The sequence below is a fragment of the Chrysemys picta genome, chromosome 7 (genome assembly GCF_011386835.1).
Source record: "Chrysemys picta bellii isolate R12L10 chromosome 7, ASM1138683v2, whole genome shotgun sequence".
Taxonomy (NCBI): domain Eukaryota; kingdom Metazoa; phylum Chordata; order Testudines; family Emydidae; genus Chrysemys; species Chrysemys picta.
Window position 1 is genome coordinate 45,503,734 of NC_088797.1, and position 24,111 is coordinate 45,527,844.

Sequence of the window (24,111 nt, forward strand, 5' to 3'; positions counted from 1 at the left end):
ACCTGATCTCCCCAATTCAGTTTCCAACACTCATCTTGAACCTACATATAATCCAAGATTGACCGCCACCACCTCTCCCCACCCCCACCTTTAGCAGTAATAGTGCTAGTGGGTCACTCTGCATGCTTTCCCATATGGTTCTCATCTCAGCCCTCAATTTGCAGCAATCTCTCCCATTTCCACCCTGCATCCCATCACTGCTCTGTGTAGGAATGTATAAGGCTACCAAATCAGACAGCCCCGCCTCTTTTCCCAACAATAGATCCTCCACCAGGTAAAACACTAAGCTAAACAGATGCATCTTTCATCACACTTTAAATACGTCTAAGTGGGAATCTTGCAGTTGTCAGGGAAGACCCTTGGCTGTATTAGAAACTCGGAAGCCAGTTGCAGCCAGCTCTTTGTCATTGAAATTGCTTGTTCTGTCCACTCCATGGATTTTATATGCATCATCAGTCCTGCTGGTGACCTATTCCCAGACAAAAGCCCTTTGCTAAGTGCAGATTGATTTATCTGCAATTAATCAATAAAAACGAAGGTGCTTCTCAGTTATAATACTTTGCTTCCTTATGGTGCCTCGTATAATAGAGGAGCTCTCAGTGTTCTACAAACATACATTGAGCCTCATGACACCTTCTGAGGCAGGTGAGGGACACATAAGAGATGACTTTGCCTAGAGATGAAATGCAACCACCTCTGGATTGGAATACAGCAGCTGTTTGGCAGTGCACAGAAACAGTGCCCAAGAGTTGTAGGGCAGGAAATGAAGGATCCCCTATGCAATTACATGTGCAAGAGGGCTGAGCTCAGTCAGGTTGTCCAAGTAGGAATTCAGGGAGGACCTCAGAATCTTTCAAAACTTGTCATTGGAACTCTAGTGGCCACCAATGGTCAGGACCTATGTTTTACACCCCAAAGGAGGAGACCTCCAGCAGCCTCACAGCATGCCTTTTCATACCAACAGAAAGCATCATGCTGCCTGTACACGCACCAATCCCCCTCCTGTAGCATCTGTTTTTCCCTGGAAGTCACCAGCCCGTGTTTTGACCCAGCCACTGCTGATCCTGTAGAGTTTCGCAAGATTAGCCTAACGCCAGATACTATTGTTGTATCTTAGCATCAGTGCTATATGCGTCCCCAGAAAATAGACTTTATCTCTCCATAATAAAGCACCTGTAGGTGATGATCTCTGGCTGGAAACCTCCCCCAAACATACATCCCTACCCGATATAACGCTGTCCTCGGGAGCCAAAAAATCTTACTGCGTTATAGGTGAAACCGCGTTATATCGAATTTGCTTTGATCCGCCAAAGTGTGCAGCCCCGCTCCCCCGGAGCACTGTTTTACTGCATTATATTCGAATTCGTGTTATATCGGGTCGCTTTATATCGGGTCGCGTTATATCGGGGTAGAGGTGTACCACTAGGTGCACTGGTTCTTTATTCTTTGTCTCTAGAACTGGATATATTATTTCAGCAGCTGGTGAAGTGACACTTGTCTAGATACTGTAGAGTCTCTAAAGCTTTGGGGGATCTTTGGGATGGAAGCTGCCATACAAGAGCAATAGGTTATTATTCCCACTTTCAGTTGTGCCACTATTTTGTACCTCAAGCTTCTCCTAGACTTATGAGCAGATCGTGCTCATTAGATGGATTCCCCCACTCTCTCTCTTCTCCACCCTCCCCCAAAGATATCTGAGCTCTATGTTTAATTTACACTTGGAAGAAATGTCAGGAAAGAAATCTTTCCTTTCAAAGCCATAAATATTCAGAACATGGTTCTTAGGCCATTTCCCCTCACTTCTCCAGCTAATAGCTTAGTGCAAATTTAAAGCCAGTCTTGCCAAAAAACGTCACTTGTGGGACATCACTAAAATATTTATTGCTCGCATTTTCACAGCTCCTTGATTTTAAATGCAGGGCTCATAGGGATTTGGCCATGTGAGTTTCTTCTGATGCCCAGCAAACGATAATAGAGGAAACCCCTACCCATGTTAAGACATAGCTGCAGACCCTCTTGCATGTTCAGGGTTGCCAGATTCAGCTCTAATCTTTGAGAGATCATTGGTTTAACCAGTGACAATGCCCCTTTCTGGGGCTACCAAATTTCAGGCATCTCACCTGATACCATGCAGGCAGCAGCCCTGTTGCCCAGACTGGCTGTCTCCTCATGCATCCAGCCAGGCTACATGCATGAACTGCAGTTCCTTCCCTCTGCCCCCAAGGGCACTACGGTGCCTGGCTTCAGGTAGCTCCTCTGCCCCTTCTCCCTGGTTCCACTGCTGGCACCAGCAGCAACTGCTCCTGGGGAGAAGCAGGGCAAGGAATCAAAGGAGGGAGAGAATAGGGCAGAATCTGGAAGAGGATGGGGCATGTATGCAAATTCTCATTCAACCGCATGCATCAAATGTCACCCATGGACCTATCCCAAACTTGGCAGCTATGCCTTCCATGGGAGGTAAACTGAGGCACAGAGGAGTACGGTGATTTGCCCCTGGCTAGAGACTGAGCCAGGAATAAAACTCAGGAGCTGTGGGGCCCCCTCCCCTGGCTGTGGTTCCTACTCAGAACTCTCTGTCCTAGGGTGAAAGTGCACCTGTGTGTTTACATACACTGGAGAGCTGCAAACGGTACCACAGTCTGTGTTAATGGCAAGAGCTTCCACTGCCACGGCCCTGCAGACTTCCATCCAGAACATGCAGCAATCACTTCGCCCACCACTAACGCAGGCAAAGGACTCTTCACACTCCACGCAAGCCAATGTTAGGACAAGCTCCCACCTCCAGCAAGAGGCCCCAGGGGGCTTTCGTGGCCATGCAGAGAGCACCCAGGACCTCTGTTTTTAAGGCCTTGTCCGAATGAGCCACCCCTGAGTAAATTGGCCAGTGTCAGTATTCAGTACAGCCTCTCCCCACCTGTACCAGAGGGGCTGTAATGCCCTATTGGGCGGGGTGGGTTTCTGCTGGGTCCCAGCCACACACAGCTCCCTCCTGCATGATGTGCCTAAGCCACACCGAGTGCAATGCTTGCCCTACACAGGAGTGCAGCAGGGACAACAGTTTTCTCCAGTCAAGCTAACCACCCCCTTGTCTGGCTTCAAACCAAACAAACCCTGGTGTTCGCTTGCACCACTGCTGGGAGAACAATGATGCAAAGCATGAACAAGCCATGGAGGAGAAAGAAACAACAACAAGATCTGCTCAAACCTGCTGCATTGGGCCCCCCTCTTCCCAGCACTCCTGCAGCTCAGCTCTGACTTACACCGCACTTCAGCCAAGTTGCCTCATGTTGAGCCTTCCCCCAAGTCTACAACGCCACAACACTTGGGATGATGCCTGAATCTGCAGGAAAACGAAGCCCTGGAAGGCAGTATGTGGCACAGGTGGTCTCCCGAAAGAATTCTCCTCCAGAGGGAGAGAAAAAGCTTTACCACTCATCAGCTCCTTTCACAGCCTGCAGGTAGCTGAGCTCCACGCTAATGGAACAGAAGGGAGAGGAGAATACCTGAGGCAGGGTGAGAACAGCACCACAAGAACACCAATGAGACTTAGGCCCTGCCTACACTGGCAAGTTCCTGCGCAGTAAAGCAGCTTTCTGCGCTGTAACTCCCGAGGTGTACACACTGCCAAGCCACTTAGTGCGCAGAAACCGCGCAGTTGCAGCGCTTTAAAAAAACCACCCCAACGCGAGGCGTACAGCTTTCTGCGCCGGGGCTACGGCGCTGCAGTGCCAGTGTAGACATCATAGTCGATTACAGCGCTGCAACTGGCCTCTGGGAGGTGTCCCACAATGCCTGTTCTTGCCTCTCCGGTCATCGGTTTGAACTCTACTGCCCTGCTCTCAGGTGACCAACCGTCATTCCCACTCCGTAAATTCCTTTGGAATTTTGAAAGTCCCCTTCTTGTTTGCTCAGTAATGCGTGCAGTGGTCTCAGCGCATCTTTACAGGTGTCCATGCCTGTTCCACACACCAGGCGATCTCCCGCTTGGAGCAATGCCGAACTTCTGGACCTCATCACCATTTGGGGAGAGGAGGCTATCCAGTCCCAGTTGCACTCCAGCTGTAGGAATTATGATACCTATGGACAGATTTCACGATGCATGACAGAAAGGGGCCATGACCGGGACACACTGCAGTGCACGGTCAAAGTGAAGGAGCTGCGGAACGCCTACCACAAGGCACAGGATGTAAACCGCCGCTCTGGTGCTGTGCCCATGAGCTGCCAGTTCTACTGGATGCAATACTCGGCGGTGACCCCACCTCCACTGCGAAGACCACTGTGGATACTTCGGTGGCTCACATGCCAGTCAAAAGTGGACGAGCCAGGCGGAGGAAATCTTGGATGAGGATGTGGAGGGGGACCCAGAGACAGAGGATGACTTGGAGGTCAAAGATGCATGCAGCCAGAAACTCTTTTCTAACCCAGAGGAGGCTAGCCAGTCACAGCTGTCGGATGTTGGCAAAGCGCAAACAGGAGAAGAGGCCCCTGGTAAGTGGATTTGATTTTGGGAATCGCAGAAGTGAGTTGTTGGGGGCAGGAGGGTTGCAGAAAGCAGGCTTGTCTGCCACTGCCTGCCTAGTCTGAGCAACGGAACAGGCTGTTGATTGACTCCCTCACTTCACGGGAATCTCCCTCAGAGATCTCCAGGAAACTCTCATGGAGATACTCAGCAATCCGCTGCCGCAGGTTCTTCAGCAGAGCTGCTTTGTTTCTTGCCCAATTAACGGTAATTTTCCCACCCCACTGTACCTTCAGGGTGCGGGGGGGACACCATTGCTGCACACAGCTAGCCACATAGGGGTCAGGGCAGAAGCCGCAGTTTTGGAGAAGACCCTCCCTTGATTCCCTGCTCACCCTCAGCAGAGAGATATCTTCCATAATGATCACATCCTGTGGAAAGTGTGGGGACAGGAATGATTATCAGCCCCCTTCCTCCCCCAGTGCTGGCTCTCCCCAAGAGCCACATGCCCAGTGTACAGCAGGGTCCAGGAAAAGTGATTTACCCTACCCCTGCGGCTACTCACCATTTTGGGGGTCTTGTGGCTCATGTGTGCTTGCCTGGGGTCAACCAGTTACTGACAGGTATGTGAGTACTGGCTGTGTTTTAAATCACTGAATCAGTGTTCTGTGTGTTGCAAACAATACTGCTTCTGTAAAATGTTGCATTTAAACTTTACAGAGATGACCTTGGGAGCCTAGCCTCACTCTTTGTTATCGGTGGCTGAACAGCAACGCAGAATTAGCAAGCGGCCAAGAACTAAGGAGGACTTTGTGCGTGATGTTATGATGCACTCCGCCGCTGAGAAACAGGAATTGAAGGAGTGGTGGGACAGCTAGAAGAGGGACGGAAAGGAGAACACGGCACACCAGAATGAAGCCATGGAGCGGCTCTTAAACTTTATGGAGTGCCAAGTAGACACTCTCCAGGTGATATTAGCTCTTCAAACCAAGCGGCTTCACACCTGCCCTCCCCTGCAGCCGCTGTCACAAAATTCTTTCCCATGCTCCCCCCAGACATCGCCAAAACACTCTTATTGACCTCCTGGCTCCAGTCTATTCCTCACGTTCCACTTCTCCCCCTCACAGTCCAGCACTGTGGACTCCCACTACCCATTGCACTCAACACCCATCCCTCTGCAGTTTGGCCCTGCTGAAGTACAGTACCCTCTGCATTGTACTCCAAAGAAGAAAGTTGGATATGATCCCTGGACATACACAAATCTTTAGCTGTCCTGGGACCTTCTCCTCCTCCTGGGACCTTCCCTTCCCCCTATCCCCCTCACTGCTGATGTTTTTTTGTTTGTTTGTTTCACTCTCTTCTCTGGTTGTTGTTTTTTAATAAAAGAACTGCACCAATCACAATCACCTCCTAGCACTGCACTACTGAGCACAGCAACAAATATTAGTGGCTTTCAGCTTCAAACTGCTGCCTCAAGGCTTCCCTGATCCTTATGGCCCTGTGCTGTGCCCCTCTAATAGCCCTGGTCTCTGGCTGTTCAAACTCAGCCTCTAGGTGCTGAGCCTCTGCGGTCCTGCCCTGAGTGAAGCTTTCACCCTTCCCTTCATAAATATTATGGAGCGTACAGCACGTGGCTATAAGCATAGGAATATTGTCATCGGCCAGGTCCAGCTTCCAATAGAGGCAGCGCTAGCAGGCCTTTAAACAGCCAAAAGCACACTCAACAGTCATTCTGCACTTGCTCAGCCTGTTGTTGAACTGCTCCTTGTTGCTGTCAAGTTGCCCCGTGTATGTCTTCATAAGCCACAGCATTAAGGGGTAGGTAGGGTCTCCCAGGATCACAATGGGCATTTCGACTTCCCCTACAGTGATCTTCTGGTCCAGGAAGAAAGTCCCCACTTGCAGCTTCCTGAACAGGCCAGTGTTCCGAAAGATGCGTGCGTCGTGCACCTTTCCGGACCAGCCTGCCTTAATGTCTGTGAAACGCCCACGGTGATCCACAAGCACCTGGAGAACCATTAAGAAATATTCCTTGCAATTAATGTACTTGGTGGCTAAGTGGTCTGGTGCCAGAATTGGAATGTGCGTGCCATCTATCACCCCTCCGCAGTTAGGGAAACCCATTTGTGCAAAGCCATCCACAATGTCACTCATGTTGCCCAAAGTCACGGTCTTTCGGACCAGGATGCGATTAATGGCCCTGCATACTTCCATTCACACAAGTCCAACGGTCGACTTTCCCACTCTGAACTGGTTAGTGACCGATCGGTAGCAGTCTGCAGTAGCCAGCTTCCACAGTGCAAGCACCACGCGCTTCTCCAACAACAGGGCCGCTCTCATTCTTGTGTCCTTGCGCTGCAGGGCTGGGGCGAGTTCATCACACAGTCCCATGAATGTGGCTTTCCTCATCTGAAAGTTCTGCATCCACTGCTCATCATTCCAGACATGCCTCACGATGTGATCCCACCACTCAGTGCTTGTTTCCCAAGCCCAAAAGCGGCGTTCCACTGTGGTCAGCACCTCCATGAATGCCACAAGCAATCTCATGCTGTAGCTAGTACACGTCGTGAGATCAATGTCACACTCCTCTTGCCTTTATAGTTTAAGCAATAATTCCACTGCCACTCATGATGTGTTGGTCAGAGCGAGCAGCATACCGGTCAACAGTTCGGGATCCATTCCTGCAGCCCGAAGAAGCAGGGCACGCAATACACAAACTGTTGAAAGATGGCGCCAAATGCAGACGGAAGCACAGGGATTACTGGGATGCGAAGCAATGTACCACAAATCATTGGGACAGGACCCAGGATGCCCCTCAACCCCCTCCGTCTTCCCACAACTCTTAGCAGCAGAAGAGGAAGAAATTCTCTGTGGGATAGCTCCCCAGAGTGCAACGCTCTGAATACCACTGCAAGTGCCGCAAGTGTGAACACACTATTGCACAGGCAGCTGACAGTGTGAACACGCAACAGCGGTTTGCCTTCAGCGCTCTCTGAGCGGCGCTGTAACTCTGCCAGTATAGTCATGCCCTTAAAGTTACCAGCAGTGTTCACAAAGGAGCCCATCCTTCAGCCAAGAGCTGAGCCATCCCCAGGTGGCAGGCAGGAAGACTAACTCCAGCAAAGAGGGGAGTGGACTCAGAATCAAGCTTTCAATTCCCTACTGGGTGCCATGGCAACTAATTAGAGCTGGGACTTGAAGCAGCTGCTGGGGAAAGGAAAGGAACTCACTTATACAAGAAATCCCCGGGCTGAATTCTTTTTCATTTCTGCTCAGAATTATTCTTCTCGCCCCACCTCTACCCCCTTTTCAAGGCTAATTTTCAAATGGGGCCTTGTCCTTCCACCATGCTAGCTTGGACTGTGAACCTGCAACCTATTACAGGCTAACCACTGTCAGGCAAGGGCAGCAACTGGATGAGAGACCGCCGAGAAACACCTGCTATCCTGGTAGCTGTGGACAAAAGTGGTGCTGGTAATTCAGGAGGGGTCCCTGAGTTAGTATCAAGCCTCCAGCATGGCTGTGCAGTGGTGGGCCCCACTTGTGTCCAGAGCCCTGCATGGGCACAGGGGTGAGGAGCTCGTTGCAGAACACAAGTCTTGGTGTGTGCTGGTCCCCCACTTTAAGATCCGCTGGTAAAAAGCAGGAGGGCTCCACTGTATTACCCTTTAAAGGCTCACTGGTGCTGGTGCCGTGATATTGCTGTCACTGGCACCCTGCTATCCCTATCACTGCCGCCTCCAGGCAATGCCATCCTCCCCTCTTACAGCCATGGTCTGTCCCAACCCCATGAATGCATCCTCCAGCCTCCTGCCCCACACCCCACCTCAGTAGCCCCTCCAAGTATTGCAGAGTTACTGCCTCATTCCATTCACCCTTCAGGAAATAACCCCAGCCTCCATGTCTTCCCCAAGCAAAGCGCCATGTTCCTCCATCATGGCTCCTCCAGCCACTGCCCCAACCACTCTTAAACGGCCTGACCAGGAAATGCTCTCATCCTTGCTGATAACTCTCTCGACCAATGTCTCCCCTGACCCTGCTGATGTCCCTCCAGGTAATGCCCCATGGCATGGTCTCCTACACCTTCATTGCCTTCCAGCACTCTGATCCCCCCATCCTCTCCTCATCCATGCATTGCTACCCCCATCCAAGCTCTGTCCCAGGCCCCTTCCAGAGAAGGCTCCCATGACCACCAGCAGCTCTGGGAGGGAGTCTGTATAAGAAAAGCCCACTATGAATGGGCAAGAGAGTTGCCCTGGGTATGAGAGGGAAGAGAAAATCAGAGCAGGCAGGTGGGAGGAGTTAGCAACGCTCTGGCTGGAGAAGCCTTTAGGATACCGGGGAGGAGGGTTTGGATGGAGGAACTTCGGGAAAAGGAGCAAGCGGATATGGACAGCAGGGTAGGGTGGGTCTGATTCAAAGAGAACTCCCTGCTGCTTGGTAGCCATGCTGCATCTGTTTTGTGGCCATTGTTTCATTCAGCCTCTCATGCTCCCAGCTCAACCCCCCTTTCATCAGCTTGGAATTCATGCCCAAAACACAATTAAAAGGGAAGAATTTAAGCTTGTGATAAAGAAAAAAGCACTTTTCAAGCAGCCAAGTGCACGACTCTCTAAGCATGTGCCAGTTGGCTATTAATACAGAAATGTGTTGATTAGCTGAACTATTTATATGCTTTCAAAATTTCCAGACTATGCCCATCCTATTTTTGCTCAAAACTGAGGGGAAAAAACCCCAGCAATCCTGTTACTCTGGAAAGCCAAACCGGCAAATTGGGTTTAACACTTTAAGAGTTTGCTTTGCTTGTGCGTCTCTCTGTGCCACAAAGCAGGAGGCAAATTCTGAGTGTGACGGGGCCTACATTATTACTGCTTGGCACTATTCGGAGGAATGAAGTGCCTGGGAGTGAAATCCTGGCCCCATTGACGTTGATGGCAAAAAGTATTTCACCCCAAATCTCTGGCCTGTGGTGATAACCTAAGAGCTCAGTGCTAAGTGAGAGGCAATCAAACTGCCATTGAAGTATTTTCATTGGCTTTAATGAGAATTGGATCAGCTGGAGAGAAATAACCTAAGCAGGGGAGAAGAAACAGAGTTCATGGGACCATACCCTCAGCTAGTGCCAATTGGCCTAGCTCCATTGGACATGCCCAGGAGTTTGCTTGCACTAGGGGGTGGGGCCTACCATCCCCTGCTGATGAAACTGAGGCTTCTACCCTAAAGCCATGTTCTCAGTACATCTGCTAGCGGTCCAGGGCAAGGGCCTCTGCACTGCAACCTGCCCACCCCACCTCCAACTAACACAGCTCCTCTAAGGGGCATGGCAGACCCTGGACCAGCCAGAAGGTACATGTCTCCCTCCTGCACGCTCACCCCCCATGTGTTGCTCTTCCTGTTCCAATCCTTCCATTTTAGCAATTTACCCCAGCTCTGAACTAATCTCTAGGACTTTGTTTCCTTCCCAGGACTAGGGTTGCCAATTTTGGTTGGATGTATTCTTCGAGGTTTCATCACACATGACAGACTTTAATTAAAGATTAATCTTTAATTCCTGGAGGGCTGGCAACCCGATCTGGGCCACCACCTCATCTATCCCAGGCCAGGCTGGGGCTTTCAGAGGGTGACAGGTTACCATGGCGATGGCAAGGGTTGCCCAGCAATGACTCAGGTGCTGGAGGAGTGAGCACGGGCACTGTGTACTGTGCACCAGGGCTGGGAGCCCAGGGAAGTCAGAGCTGAGTGTGGGGCAGCCAGCAGGGCATGAAGGCTAAAGGGAATGGGTGACAGGGGATGGATCACATGATGATTGCCTCTTCTGTTCATTCCCTCTGGGGCACCTGGCATTGGCCACTGTCAGAAGACAAGATACTGGGCTAGATGGACCTTTGGTCTGACTCAGTATGGCCGTTCTTATGTTCACCCCACCTGTAGCTCTAGCCCCAAGTTATCCTAGTGCTAAACTGCCCTTCAGCCCCCAACTTTTATGAGAACCAAAGCAGAGCCATTTGTTTTAAAGGGATTTTTTTAAGTCAATGTCCCAGATTTTCAACATTCATGCCCATTTTTCTTGAATAGGCATTTGACTTAACTTACTGGACTATTACAATCAGTGAGGAGAGTGGGGTGGTTGGACGGGAGATTATGCCCCGTGGAGAGGTAATAAGTAAGATTTGTGGGGAGCCATTAAAAAAAGCCAAATCTTAACATTCCCTTCTCTTCCACTGTGACATTGGCCGACAGGGGGCACATTCAGCATAAATTCAGAGTTTCCTACATTTCCTTGGCTGGAAACTGACAGAGGCAGGGATATGAAAAGCAACCTGCTAGTAGAGAGATGTCCCGATAGGGCCAGTCTGATGGGCTCCTAGTATTTAAAGAGGGGGGTGGATGACATGCATCTTGCAGGTGAAATTTCCCCTTTCAATACCCAAGTGCTTGCAGCATCACAGCTGAGAATATTTGAAGGGGCATCTCCCCCCAAAGCAGGGGGGTGGGGAAGCAACCTAGCTTTGTTTGCAGAGCAACCCACCCTGTGTAAGAACAAGCTACGAATTGCTTGAGGCTAATTGTTTATCCAGAAGCCCTCCGTGCTGGGTGTAGAACAGCATCTCCTGGCTGCACTGAACTCCACCCACCCGAATTTCACCAGATAATGGCGTTTCTCTCACCCAGCCCTAGCTCCTCTACTTAGCTACTGAGGAGGTCTGGGGGCTCATCCAAGACTGGGCACATGTACTTCCGGGGGCAGGAGAAATGGACTCCATCTAATCAGCTTTTTCTAGTTCTGTTCTGATTCTGTGCTGACTACTACACTTCTCTGTGGCTCCTAGGGCTTTGCTGTGTTTACTGGTTGCTTTCAGTTCTTTTCTCCTCAGAGAATTATCTTTAAGACTTCAGAAGTCATATGTCTCTGTGCAAATCCCGTGTAACAAGGAGCAGAACGCCAGAGCTCCTTAACACACACAGATGCTTAAGCACATGGCTGGGCTTCCATGTCAGGGCCAGAGAAACTTGGACAAACTTCCTTTAGAGAGGGCTGGGAGATACCACTCTCAGGAGGAAGGGATGGTTAGCAGGGGCAAACTCTTTCACCACCTTAGGCAAAAGGACCTTCTAATGCAATGTATTGCTGGTAACATTTGCAACCACCTGAAGCCATGCTAGGGTATGGGGTAGTGTGAGATCAAGCCGTTCAGAACCAAGACAGCTTGTTTCACACAGGCATTGAGTGAATACAAATTCTTGCAGTTAAAGAGATTAAAAATAGCATCTGCACTGTTCCAGACAGCCACAATCAAGCTACTGTGAAAGCCAGCTCACATGGCTGATGCTAAATGCTATTATTAACCTGAATTCTATCCAACAGTATTGTAGGAAAGAGAAAAATCAGATTGAAGAGAATATAACCGTGTTACTACCTGCTGAGCTGTTCTGCACCCTTCCGGCCCACATTTATGGTTATACATGGTTTCCAATCTTCCACACAAACTGCTATACCATGTAATTAAGGGAGGAAAAATGTAAAGGTCCATCTTTCCCCATGTACAAGATAGATTTTCATTTGTTGAACCACAAACAAGCCTCTAAATCAATATATGGATTTCCATCATGCAGTAAGCTTTCCGTGATGGGGACACGTTAGAGGAGGTAAGCAACACATTAAGGTTCACTTTTCTTCTGCTTCAGACTTTTTACTATATTAGCCCTCCCACCACCACTCTATCTGAGGTGCTTTGCGGAATAAAAAGCAACAGTCTTTTGTTCCCCAACACCAGGTACAAGAAGAAAAAAAAAATCATCTCATTTGAGGACTCTGGTCCACAGAAAGGATTAAAAACCAGTAAGTTTGTTATTCATCCATTGGATTGAAACAAAGAATATTGAAAAAATTGAAAATTGCTTTTTTTTGCATTTCTCTCAGCTGGGACAAAGGAACTAAACTGCTGAGTTTCACTTCCCAATTCACATTGGTGCAGCTTGGATTAATAGTTCTGTGGGGGAATGTTCAACTTTTCAACTAAATAAAAACCACATGAACACTTTGTAGATGTTAAACCCATTTGAACAACAAAATAATCTAGTTTGGCGTAAATGAATGAGTGGTGACCTTCAAGTTCTCAAAAGTTTCCAAATTTAACCATTCCCAGGTTTCGTGATTACTTGTCAGGTATTTTGCTTACCCTTTGCCATTCCATTTAAGTAGGCACAAGATTCTTGGTGCCTCTTATAGGACTGGAGTTTGGTATTTAAAAATAAAGAGACCTAAAAGACAATTTTTCCAAAACCCCGGGGAGAGGTTGATTCCTTTACCTCCACCCAAAGCTACTTTCTAGCCAAACTTTTTGAATGGGTTCAAGATGGGTACCTGCCTGTAATGAAATCCAGGTCTCTCTGCTAATAAAGAGACAAAGACCAGGTGTTAAGGCATTCAATGGAGAGGTGGCTAGAATGGGAAATAAAATAGGCTCCTTGCTATGCATTTTGTTTTCATTTGGACTAAGATCAAATAGATACTGTGATGTCTTTCTGTTCCTCTTGGTATACAGATGCTATCAGGCCATTGAGTCAGAGTAAAGACCCATCTATCACTTCCTTTTTGAAATACAACTACCCCTGCATTAGGCATAGCCCAAGTCACAAATCTGAATCATGCACCAAAGTTTAGACTCTTGAAACGGTTCCATGTCATAGTACTTGTAACAGGTGGTTATGTACCAAAGCTAGGGCTCTGCCCTCACAGCTGGGCTGTAACTAAGATATACATGTGGTGATTTCGAGCTCCCCTCTCCCCCAACTCCTGATTTCACATAACCGTCAACGTGCCAAATGAAGTAGCAAAGGGACTATGGCCCTGATCCTGAAAAATGCGGAGCACCTACAATTCCAACTGACTTGTTTCTCAGCATCAAGCCCTAAGTTACCTTTACTTTCCACTGAAATGAAAGCAGCCCCTTTACATCCACTATAGAGGTTATTGGCAAGGGTCAGGTGTCTCCCCACGCCACATGTGCCTTATGAACAGAGGGCTTTTTTAGGTGGCGGTTGCAAGGGGGTCAAAACCAGTACCCATCTCGTGCTGTTCTTCCCACCACCACCCCCATTACTGCAAGATCTCAAAAATTACACTGTGCACGAAACCAAACACCACACTTGAACACAACCGAGAAAGTGCTGTTCACAGTCACAGGAGGACATAAAACGGGCCATAAAAAGGGATAAGAGAACAGCCCAGCCTTATATAGACAGATTTCGCTGACTAGCCAAACACTGGACACAGAAACATGGTTTTTAAAGAAAAAATAATATTTATTTGCAATATAAACAAAAGTCCCAATATTGGTTCAGTATATATATAGGGTCATTAATTTACCTTCATAACTCAGAAAGCAAAAACCATCCCTCGCTAACAAGCTCTCTCATTTGTATTAATCAGAGGATGTATCTTTTTCCTTTAAAGAAGACAGATCACTTACAGCACAGGAAGCCTTTATAAGCCAGCTTAGCTGTAATGCAATACAGATGCACTGTCTAAAAATCCCTGACCACAAAAAAAAAAAAAAAAAAAAAAAAAAGTTCCTCCATGAGGTAAAATGCAATTAGGATATTTTCAATTTGCTCGCTCACTCTCAGCCATACTTATGTCCATTCTCCCTTCCCTGATGACCCACAATCCCAACATTGTTACAAAACAAAACAAACAGAAGACAACCAATCAAAAAAACAAAAACACTCCAACATTCTGGTAACATCTTTAACAAAAAAAAAAAAAAAAAGTCATGATGTGACAGCGTCGAATATTCCTCCGTATGGAGGGTTTTTTTTTTTTCTTCTTTTTTTTTTGGAAAAAGAAAATACAAAAACCTGGATATTAGAAAAAAATTCCGTGGCTTTCTCTTTTTTGTTTTGTGTTAGTTACATGAGAGTTCCAGTGGATAAGGAGGTGGGGAGAAAGGAAGGACTACATTGCAGCCAATAAAAGAAACCTCCAGATCCATTCTGCCCTCCTCCCAGACGTTAGTACCACTTCTTCAGCATACGAGACCTTTGCCAAATGTTAGCCAGAAACATTAACAAGTCTTCTTGTTCTAGAAGGCACGGCAACAAGTTACTCAAAAAAGGAAACCCATCAGAACTCCGTTGAATGCTCTGAGAGTCTCGGAATTTGCCAGTTTTTACAACGTTCTGGTCATTATTTCACACATTTCCACTCCCCTTCCATGGTTTGCGCATGACTCCACAGCAGTGTCATGCTGCAAAAACTTTGCTCTGCTCTAGTCTTTTGGAGTACCAGTAGCACTCGATTCCCACCCCTGCACACATAAAAGAATTAAGTGTGCCAGATAAGTGCCAACATCACAAGTACTTTCTTTACTTCAGAAGCTGGAAGGATTTCAGGCCAGCTGGGTGACACCAATCATCGTTCGACCGACAGCAGAGAACGAGTGCTAGCCTCATATGCTTCTACCAACTCTGGAGGACACACCAGGTTTACCTCTGGCAACAGCAGACAGCGTTTTTTGGTGGTGGGGGAGCGGGGGTGGTATTTAAAAAAAGCTTGCAGCTTAGTCACCTTGGTTGATTCAGTGCAGAATTTGTGATTGTGAGTGTGGAAGTGGCAGAGAGGTTAAGACCAATTGGCCTTCACAAATAACAAAGCTTCCTACCAGATGCTAGCAACAACAGCAGCATGTGTCTCTCTTGGGGTGTACCCAGTAATATGCCAGGACGTCTCAAGGCTTCACAAAGTGTGCAAAATGCATTTGGTCAATATAAACATTTGATTAAAAAAAAATATATATCAAACAAGAACAGAGTAAAATACTGGTTTTGCAACCTCGTCTGTACAAACAGCCAGGAACTTACATATTTAAAACAAGTTGGAGCCCAAGACTCAGAGAGTAAGATTACCTTTTTAAAAAAAAAAAAGTAAACATGGGTTTTAAAATAGTCTTGGGCCAACATCTTTTGTTCAAGGTCGCCAAGTGCGTAAGTCTCCTCTACTTTCCACAACAACCTACCACGTAGGTAACTTTGTGTATGTTTGTGTGAGTGTGTGCGGTTCACCAGTCTCAACACACCCAGGAAAGCAGTTATTGCCGGTAACAGCTGCGCTCAGAACGCCACGAGATCCCCCATATTAAATAACCCCTGTAAAGAGACTACTCTTTGATCCACTTTGATTAGCATCAGGATACTAATAAATGGCCTTAGCCTTTTTAAAGCAGCGATCAGACACCTCTACTTGGAGAAACTAGTTCTTTCAAGGCTGCCTGGCAAGATACATACTTTTTTAATATTTGAAATGCTCAAGAGAAGCTATTCAAGGCTCGAGTTCCCAACCAAACAACATTCCCTTCATGTGGACTCCAAGGTGTTCAGCTGGAACAGGTTGTGATTGGTGGGTGTGGTGAAGTACAGTTGCTCGCTGGGGGAGCGGTTGTCGCATGGGCTGTTGAGCCCCAGAGTCCTCTCAAAGTCCAGGAGCTGGCCCATGAAATTAAAGTTCGGGGAGATATTTGACTTTTTCCTTTTCACAAAGTCATAGGCGTCATTCAGGGACAAGTTCATTTTTTGCATCAAGTAGGCAACGGTTACCGTTACAGACCTGCTGATGCCGGCTAGGCAGTGAACCAGGATACCACATTTCTTGGTACGGGCCTCATCTGAAACAAAGAGGGGGAAAAAGAAGGATACATTTAGACTTCTGTAGCAAAAATGCACTGTCCTGGAGCAGGGCTAGATGGCAGCTTCAGCCTTTTAGAACCAGGTCATTGCCAGCAATGGATCCACTGCTCCAACAGTTCAGAGTGATACTACGTAATTTAACTCCGCATATTTGCCTCCTCAAAAATCAGGCACCCTGACAATATACTCCAGCGATGCAATCAGTCATACTTAGCACTTCAGCCTCCCCATGCTTAACAAAGATTAATTAATTAAAGCTTACAACACCTCTGTGAGGTTAGTATTATTGCTTTCTATTTCATAAAGGGAGAAACCAGTGTGGTTAAGTCACTTGCCCAAGACCAGAGAGAGGCAGTGTCAGAGTTGAAATTCCAACTCCAGAGTTCCTGGCACCCAGACCTGCGTCACACCCCTCTCACAATTCATATCAATCAATCAGTGCTAAGATGGGGTTGTGAAGTCTAACCAGTCATGTGACCAGGCATGACATCAAAAATCAGCAAAACTGAGGTTTTTTTTTTTTTTTAAAGATATTTATTTTCTGAGTACTGTACTCAGAACTGATTCAAGTGAACTCTAAAATAGAGGAACTTAATTATCGTGATGTTGTTCTTTAGGTGTGGCGATTGGGGAAACAGACTTCCCTATAGCAAGATTTGTGCTAGAGTGAATCTATCAAGATACACGGTGGCAGAGGGAAAAGGGAAGATAATTTGTAGTAAAACTGCAATTTCTCTTAGCAACTGCTGCCACTGCTTGAAGAACACAGATGTATTGTCTCTTTCTCAGAGCCTGAACAGCAGGAACGGACATCATAGTATTGAGAGAGAGGAATGCCGCTGAGAACACTGCATACGTAAATATATACTGCAAAGTTTACTTCTGGGCAGAACAATGTTTCAAACCAGTCATTTGCCACAGAGCTTGGCTTTGAAGAATAAGGTACTATGAGAAAGGAAACCTCCAGTCCCACTCTACTCAAAGCCAGAGCTTAAAAAAAAAAAAAGTACTCCAACCCTACAGACTGAGGGATGGGCAGAGAGGGGGAAAACAAAAATTAAAAACAAGCCTCAGGTTTGACTTCCTAGTCCCCATTACTGTGTGAGGAACTCCAAGACAAAAGGACACTAACTCTTCAGATTGCATTGCTGCTCCTGCAATTTCAGAATTTCGCTGAAGTGTGTGTGTCTTTCATCTGAGCAAAGCCCCATTTCTAAGTTTGGGTTTTATAGTAAGCGAGTGAGGTAATCCTCCATTTCCTGACATTAAAGACAAGAAACATGGATTGTCTGTTGCAGACAGAACCCAAATGCCACAGCTCATCAGGAACCCAATGCATCCACCAGGAAGGTGAAACAGCATCCCCACACCTTGCTAAACCCTTGGACTTTTGAGCAGAACTGTGCTATTAGAGAGTGGGAGAAAAAAAAATAGCAATGACATCTTGTTCCTCCAACATAGCTGCAAAGCAGCCATGGTCCTAACACTGTATTGTTCCATTTAAGGCCTCACAGTCAACATAGAAGCACCTAGGCCCCTTACAAAGCCTAAGGTATGAAGGCAAGGGGCTCATTTCATTTCCTAGAGATATCAAAGCTTTTTAATGGTTAAAGTGAGGACAGCTGCTTGTGCCATTCAATCCTAATAAAAGTCTAGTGTTAGTAGGCCAATGACTACCATCACTGAATAGCTGACATGCACACTGGAAGCACACATTTTATTCAGCCTGACAGTCATCTACCACAGAACAAAAAGCATTTCTGGATGTTAAAGCTATCCTGGGAAGGGATCTGTCCTGCAAGGACCTTTAATAAAAGTGTCTTAGGGCTTGTTTACACAGGGAAATTTACCAGTATAACTAGATCAGTATGATTGTATTGCTATTATTGTGTGTTATAACTCCATATTATACTGGAATACCAGTATAAGTATAACAGGATAATTACACCCGTATATTTCCCCCATGTAGACAAGTCCTCGGATTTTACCTCGGTAAGGATTAAGGCTCTCCCTACAGGTATGGAGAAAAGGCAACTGCAGACATCAGACAAACCACAGCATTTCTGGTCAGTCCTCATTTCACAAAATAAGAAGGTACCATGCTCCTGATTCTCCACTGCCTCGTATAGTCATTTTATACAGATGTGAATACTTATGTAAGGTGGGAGGCAGTGGAGAATCAGGCCCCATAGCTGAGATTGTTAAAAGTAATCAATTGTAGGGAACCCAACTTCAGATGCCTTAAAGGAAACTGGTTTGGTCAGCACCAGTACTGAAGATAAGGCACTTTCAAAAAGTACCTCAGATTGGACACTGAAAAGCAATTGATTTTGGGTGCCTCGATCTTGGCACGTGACTAACATCTGATCTGAGAAGTGCACAACTTTTATGTCCACGTACAGACAAGTGGCGACTGCTACAGCACGTAGCTTGCTGCATTCTCAAGTTGCAATTGCTAAAGGAATGTTCTGCCAACAGCGGAATTCCAACACCTACCAATGAAAGCGATGGCCTCAGGAAAGAACTGAGAGAGATTCTGGCTCCAGTGATCCGAGATGGGAATCTGTTTGTATTTAAACTCTCCGTTGTGCTCGAACATGTTTGGCAGGTTGGGAGTCACATTCAGGATGTACTTGATGCCGTATTTGCCCAAGACATCCAAGTTGGTAGAATCTTTGGCACAACCCAGATACAGGTAGGGTAGGATCTGGACAGGGAAGGCAGGCTGGTTGTTAGGGATTGGGCTCCCATCCGACTCTGTGGCGCTGCTTGGCTCCCTGTCAGACTCGCCGTCAGAGCAATCGGAGCTGATCCTTAGTCCTCCAAGGCCAAGGACAGATGCAGGAGGAGAGTTGCTGGGTGAGGAGCTGTCAAGGTTGGTCTCACAATGCTCAGAGTATTCGGTCTGAAATTTGTTAAAGCCACCTGGGGAAAAAAAGGCATGTTACTATTTAAAATGAGAGATTCTTGCATCAGTGAGTGGGTTAAACTAGGTAAAACACAACTTACTTTGGTCTTTGTTTCTCCCTAGTAAAAAGGCAGTGTAAATTCAGATCCCTGAAATGCAGATTATGGGCCCGATTGTACTAACCTTACTCCTGTAGAGTAGCACTTTACTCAGCAAACAGTCCCACTGAAGTAAATGGAACTACTGGTGTAGTAGGGTACATGAGTATGGGTAGCAGAATTACTAAGTAGGGGCTCAATCCACTTCCCATTTAAAAAAATCAATGGCAAGAGACTCATTTAATCTGAGCTGGCTTTCACCAGAGTCAAAGCTGGTAAATTTTAGTTTCCTAATAATTTAATACCTTTAAGTTCGTGGAGATGTAAATCTAAGTCTTTTTCCATTTGAGATGGCTCAGTCAAGAGCTACTGTGCTATTTAACATGTAAGTAAGCCACAAAAACCAGTCAAACAATTCAAACCCCAGCTACAAAAAATTTCACTTTAAAAACAGTTAAAATGACATGGGTTTTGCAGGGTAGATTGATTCCAACCTCTAAGCTGTACGGGACAGACACACTTTGCATTGGATCATTTCTTACTGCATTTTTTAAAATAAGAGAATCGTTTTATATAAAAATACAAACAAGAGACCGAGAGGATCCAAAATGCCAATTTCTCAGCAGCATTTCCTCTTCAGTGCCTCGGCTCAGCAGTCTGAGGAAGGGACGGAAAGTGGGGGGGGAGGGGGGAAGGGGAGGGAAATCTACCTTCTTTTTAAGATATATTAAACAGGAGTTTAGCCATCATTCTCCAAAGCTGACAACGGGTGTCATTAGAAAGCCTCCTGGAAACTTTGTTAGTGGGTTTGGTGGTTGTGAGTGGGTCATTGAGTAGAACAGACAGCTCCTGCCACATCCATTCATGAAAACAGGGCTCTTTCTTCCCCTCTTCCTCCTCCCTTCCCCAATAGAGAAAGACAACATGGAGAAGCCATCTTGGAATTTTAATTGAAAACATTTCCCACTAAGGCCCTAGGAAAAAAAGGAGAGCAAGAGAAATCTAACTCCTCCCCTCCCCATTAAAGATGGCTTAAAAGTAACTTCAAAGCTGTCCTTCCTACTTATGGGAGAGAGGAGTTAAAAAAGCAAGTGACAGAGCTAATCAGATAACACTAAAGAGAGATGGGGGTAGGGGAAGGGATTTCATCAGGAAGGGGAAGAGAACAGATCCACAATCAGATCAAGAGCCATGCCTGGAACATATCGGCAGGCAGGCAGGTTCCTTTATTTCACTTAGGAGTGGACCTAAATGCTAGAAAGAAGGAAATGCTCTATCCACAGATAATCCATTCCCCACCCCTCCCATGCACTCCAAAGAGCCTGATCATCTCCTTCCTCCCTCCCCCACATATCACTTGGCTCCTCTACGGGGGGGGGGGAGGGGGGAAGTGTGTTTTTAAATGGTTGAAAGTGGCAATTTTGCTTTTGCTTCACCTACCATTTCTGCCTCAACCCTGCCGCCCAGCGACCGCAATGGGATGTGCTTTGGGAAGAGAGGGTGTCTAACCAGGCCAGTGTTTTTGGGGGGTGCCTTTTGAGACATTTAGAGGAGGAAAGATAATAATTAACTAAGTGGGATATAAATCAAGATCTTAAGTATGAAGCTACAAGGAGTTGAGTTTTCATTCAGAGACTAAAAGCAAGGCACCCTCCCACTCCTACAGCATGAATCCAGGGGTGCAAATCTAGTGCTCTGAGATATCCCTAGGTGTACATCAATGGAGTGTGTGTCTCAGAGGCAAAGGGGGAAGGTATCAGTACAAGAAACATCCCCTCTTCCACAGAGGTTACTGGATCTAGGAATTTCAAGATGGAGAGGGCGAGCCAAGAACTGTTTTGATTGAAAATGAAGCTCTGACCACTCTAACTTTGTTTTGTGTTTTTTTTTTTTTAAACACAAAATTAAGCTTTAGTCTATGGGGAAGAGAGTCAGATCTTCTTCTGGTTAAATGTCAACAGAGGGGCCCTGCCACTCCAGAATACCGGAGGTAGGCCTTTAAATATATTCTGAGGGCAAACTGTGTGTCCTCAAATGGTTTCAGAGGCACACATGAGAGCGGGGTTATTGTTTTCATGCCAAGGGTATCGCACCTCCACCCTTCTTCTCTGCTGGATAATAAAGTTCTGCTTTAGTGTGGCGAGTTTGGGGGGCTGCTCTAATTACTGCAGGTCAGTTCAGGACATAGGAGACTGCGCATGATCTGTGCCAATCTGAACTTTCCTTTGAGAGAGAAAAGAAGAAGAAAGATGCATCTATCTCCCTCCAGTAGGAATCAGATGTGGACTAAAGAAACGGATGAGGGGCAAATCTTTAAGGGTGGGGAAGGGAAAGGAATCTGCTAGGTTTTTACTTTCACCCTGTCCTGCTCTCTGGAGGGAGAGAGGGGAATCCCTCTGTTCTCTTATAGCCTCTGGACTGGAAGAAGAGGAGGGGTAAATTTGCTTCCCAGATGAGTTGCAAAGGAGGTGGTGGTTCCCCGCTTCCAAGACACAATTGCAAAACTCGGGGCGATCTGGCCAACATCTCCACTCCCCCAGCACACGGAACCATTTTGTGAAAAGATTAACAAGGGAGAAAAGATCCCAGGCAAAAGAAAAAGTGTATATGTCTTTCGCTCCGAGTCTGAAATCACATCCTACCTCGGCTCCCCCCTCCACACACAGGGGATTAAAAAAAGATAATCCTCGGGACGGGGGGGGGGGGGCTCTTCTCCTCCGAAAGGTCTAGATTTCTCCTCAGAGAAAAGTCAGAGCCAATCGAGGGCATATGGGAGAGGGGAGACAAGACGGAAAAAGAAAACCCTAAAACAGGAAATCTGCCCTGGGGGGTACAAACTGCAAAGCACTTGGGGGGCTGGACAGAGTTTGGGTGGCCGCCAAAGGAAACACATCTGTGATCACATGTGGAGGGGGAGCTCTGAGGTCCGAGGAGGGAGGCAGATCGGGGGCTGGCGAGCTTAGGGGGGCGATCTGCGAGCCCCTTTTCGAGAAGGGAGGGGGGCTGGGATAGGGACCGATCCGCCCTTTTTACCTTTCAGGTAATACGCCTTACACCCATCGTCCCGCAGCTTCTGTAGCAGCAGCCCCAGGACGGAGCTGGGGGCGCCGTTGTCCTGCTGCCACTCGGCTGTGGCCTCGTCATACAGCAGCACGGTGTCCGCCTTGCAGCGCTTGGCGAAGCGCTCCTTGTCCTCGTGGTTGGGGATGATGGAGCGGATGGGCAGGTTGCCCTTCTTGAGGCGGCGCAGCATGAGGCCCGGGATGGCCAGGTTGATGGCCGTCTCGATGTGCGAGGACTCGAAGAGCTCGTGGGGACGGCAGTCGAGCAGCAGCAGCGAGTTCCCCCCGCCGGACTCCAGCTCCTCCTGCAGCCACTCCACGCTCTTCCACGGCACCGCTGCCGCCATGGGAGCCCGGGGGGAGCTGCCCCACAGGTGATTTTTCATGAGGCTCGGAGGACTGGGGGCGCCCCCCAGGTCCGAGGAATGGAGCACACGGGCCGCCGCTGCCGCAAGGGAAAGGCCCCCTTCCCTCCCCCGGTCCACTCCCAGTGCACCACCGAGCCGCAGGCAGCGGGCGCCAGAGGGGCAGGCAGGGGAGGCGAGAGCGATCCCAGGGCTGCCAGACCCGCTCTCCTCCCTCCGGGGGAGCCCGCTCAAGCTGAGATGCCGCCTTCCACTTGCAGAAGCGGCGGGAGGGGGATCGCCTGGCTCCTGCCCGGGGAGGTAGACGCTTGCTGCGGATTGCTGGGCTGCCCTCTCCCTCTGGCAGCGTGGCCGCTATCGCTCCAGCCTGAAAGACGCTACCGCCGCGGTCGATTCGCTTCCTATCCTCGCGGGCTGGCTCCGCTGCCTGACAGCCTCAATTAAAAAGGGGCTTCGCCATCGGAGCGGCGTGTCATGCTCCGGGAGGCGGGACCGGGGAGGGAGCGAGCAGCCAAGAGGCCAGCCTTAAAGGGGACGCGGGGCTCTCCCTCACTTCCAGGCGCACATCTACCCAGCGGCCAATGCCTGGGAAATTGATTGCAAGTGCAGCCTGTCCCCAACCTGAAGGGTCGGATCCTCCCGCATTCTGGAAAACACCCTCCCCCCCCCCCCCCCCTTACCACCATGGCAACCGCATGGTTTTTTTATTTTTTTTTTAAATCTTAAACGAAGGAGAGCTGAGAGAGCACAGCGAACCCACTGGTTATTTTAGGTGAGGCATTTCCACACAGCTATACAATATTTCTGTGCATGAGCCTAGAGCAGCTAGTTGCCTGCATTCACTTCAGTGCGAACAAACTAGTACATGTCACAGGATGGAGACACGATCTTATTCCACCCGGTTTCTCCCGTTGTTCATCAATGGGAAGGTGCTGGGGTAAGGGCACCACTCGATCCTGGAATAAAACAGCGACAGACCAGTAGATCAGCCGTAGGAAAAATAGTGGATCTTAATAGTAGGTTTTCATCCTTAAATGGGTAGAGAAAAATAATCTGGCTTCTTTTACAAATGACAGGAGGAATGAATGGGCACCTACTTCAGTTGCTTTGGGTGACTTGAGTATATATATATATATATATATATATATCATAGCATCTCTCTTAAATACAGAATAGTGGAATCAGAAATAATTAAATAGATATTAGATTGCTGCACATCACCGGTTGTTCAGGCTCTTGTGACCATAATCTGGATGTTTTCACTCTCTCTACCGTAATAATCAGCCTCTGTCATGATCCTTGCACATTACTGCACCTTTCTCATTCTCTTGCGCACTCTCTAAACTGCTTAGAGCTAGGGCTGTTCCAAAACCCAGTCTCCCTTGTTCTCTAAAACCCATCACAGAGTTTGTGCTGCTCTAAACCTCTCCTGAGCTAACAAGACACAAGCAAGGGTAGCATACAGCACACACAAGTGATGCTCTGTAATATGACAGAGGCGAGTGAAGCAATCTCTATTTCGTGGCAGGATAGA

The 24,111-nt window shown here is 47.7% G+C and overlaps 1 protein-coding gene across 1 annotated transcript; it reads right to left on the reverse strand.

The window, feature by feature from the left end:
- Window positions 1–13,744: 13,744 nt before the first annotated feature.
- DUSP7 (dual specificity phosphatase 7) lies at window positions 13,745–24,023 on the reverse strand. Its single transcript, XM_005285304.4, has 3 exons — window positions 22,184–24,023; window positions 18,641–19,069; window positions 13,745–16,122 (listed from the first exon to the last, which is right to left on the reverse strand). The coding sequence occupies exons 1-3, from the start codon at window positions 22,596–22,598 to the stop codon at window positions 15,815–15,817; spliced, it is 1,152 nt and encodes a 383-aa protein (XP_005285361.1). The 5' UTR covers window positions 22,599–24,023; the 3' UTR covers window positions 13,745–15,814.
- Between the last annotated feature and the right edge of the window lie 88 nt (window positions 24,024–24,111).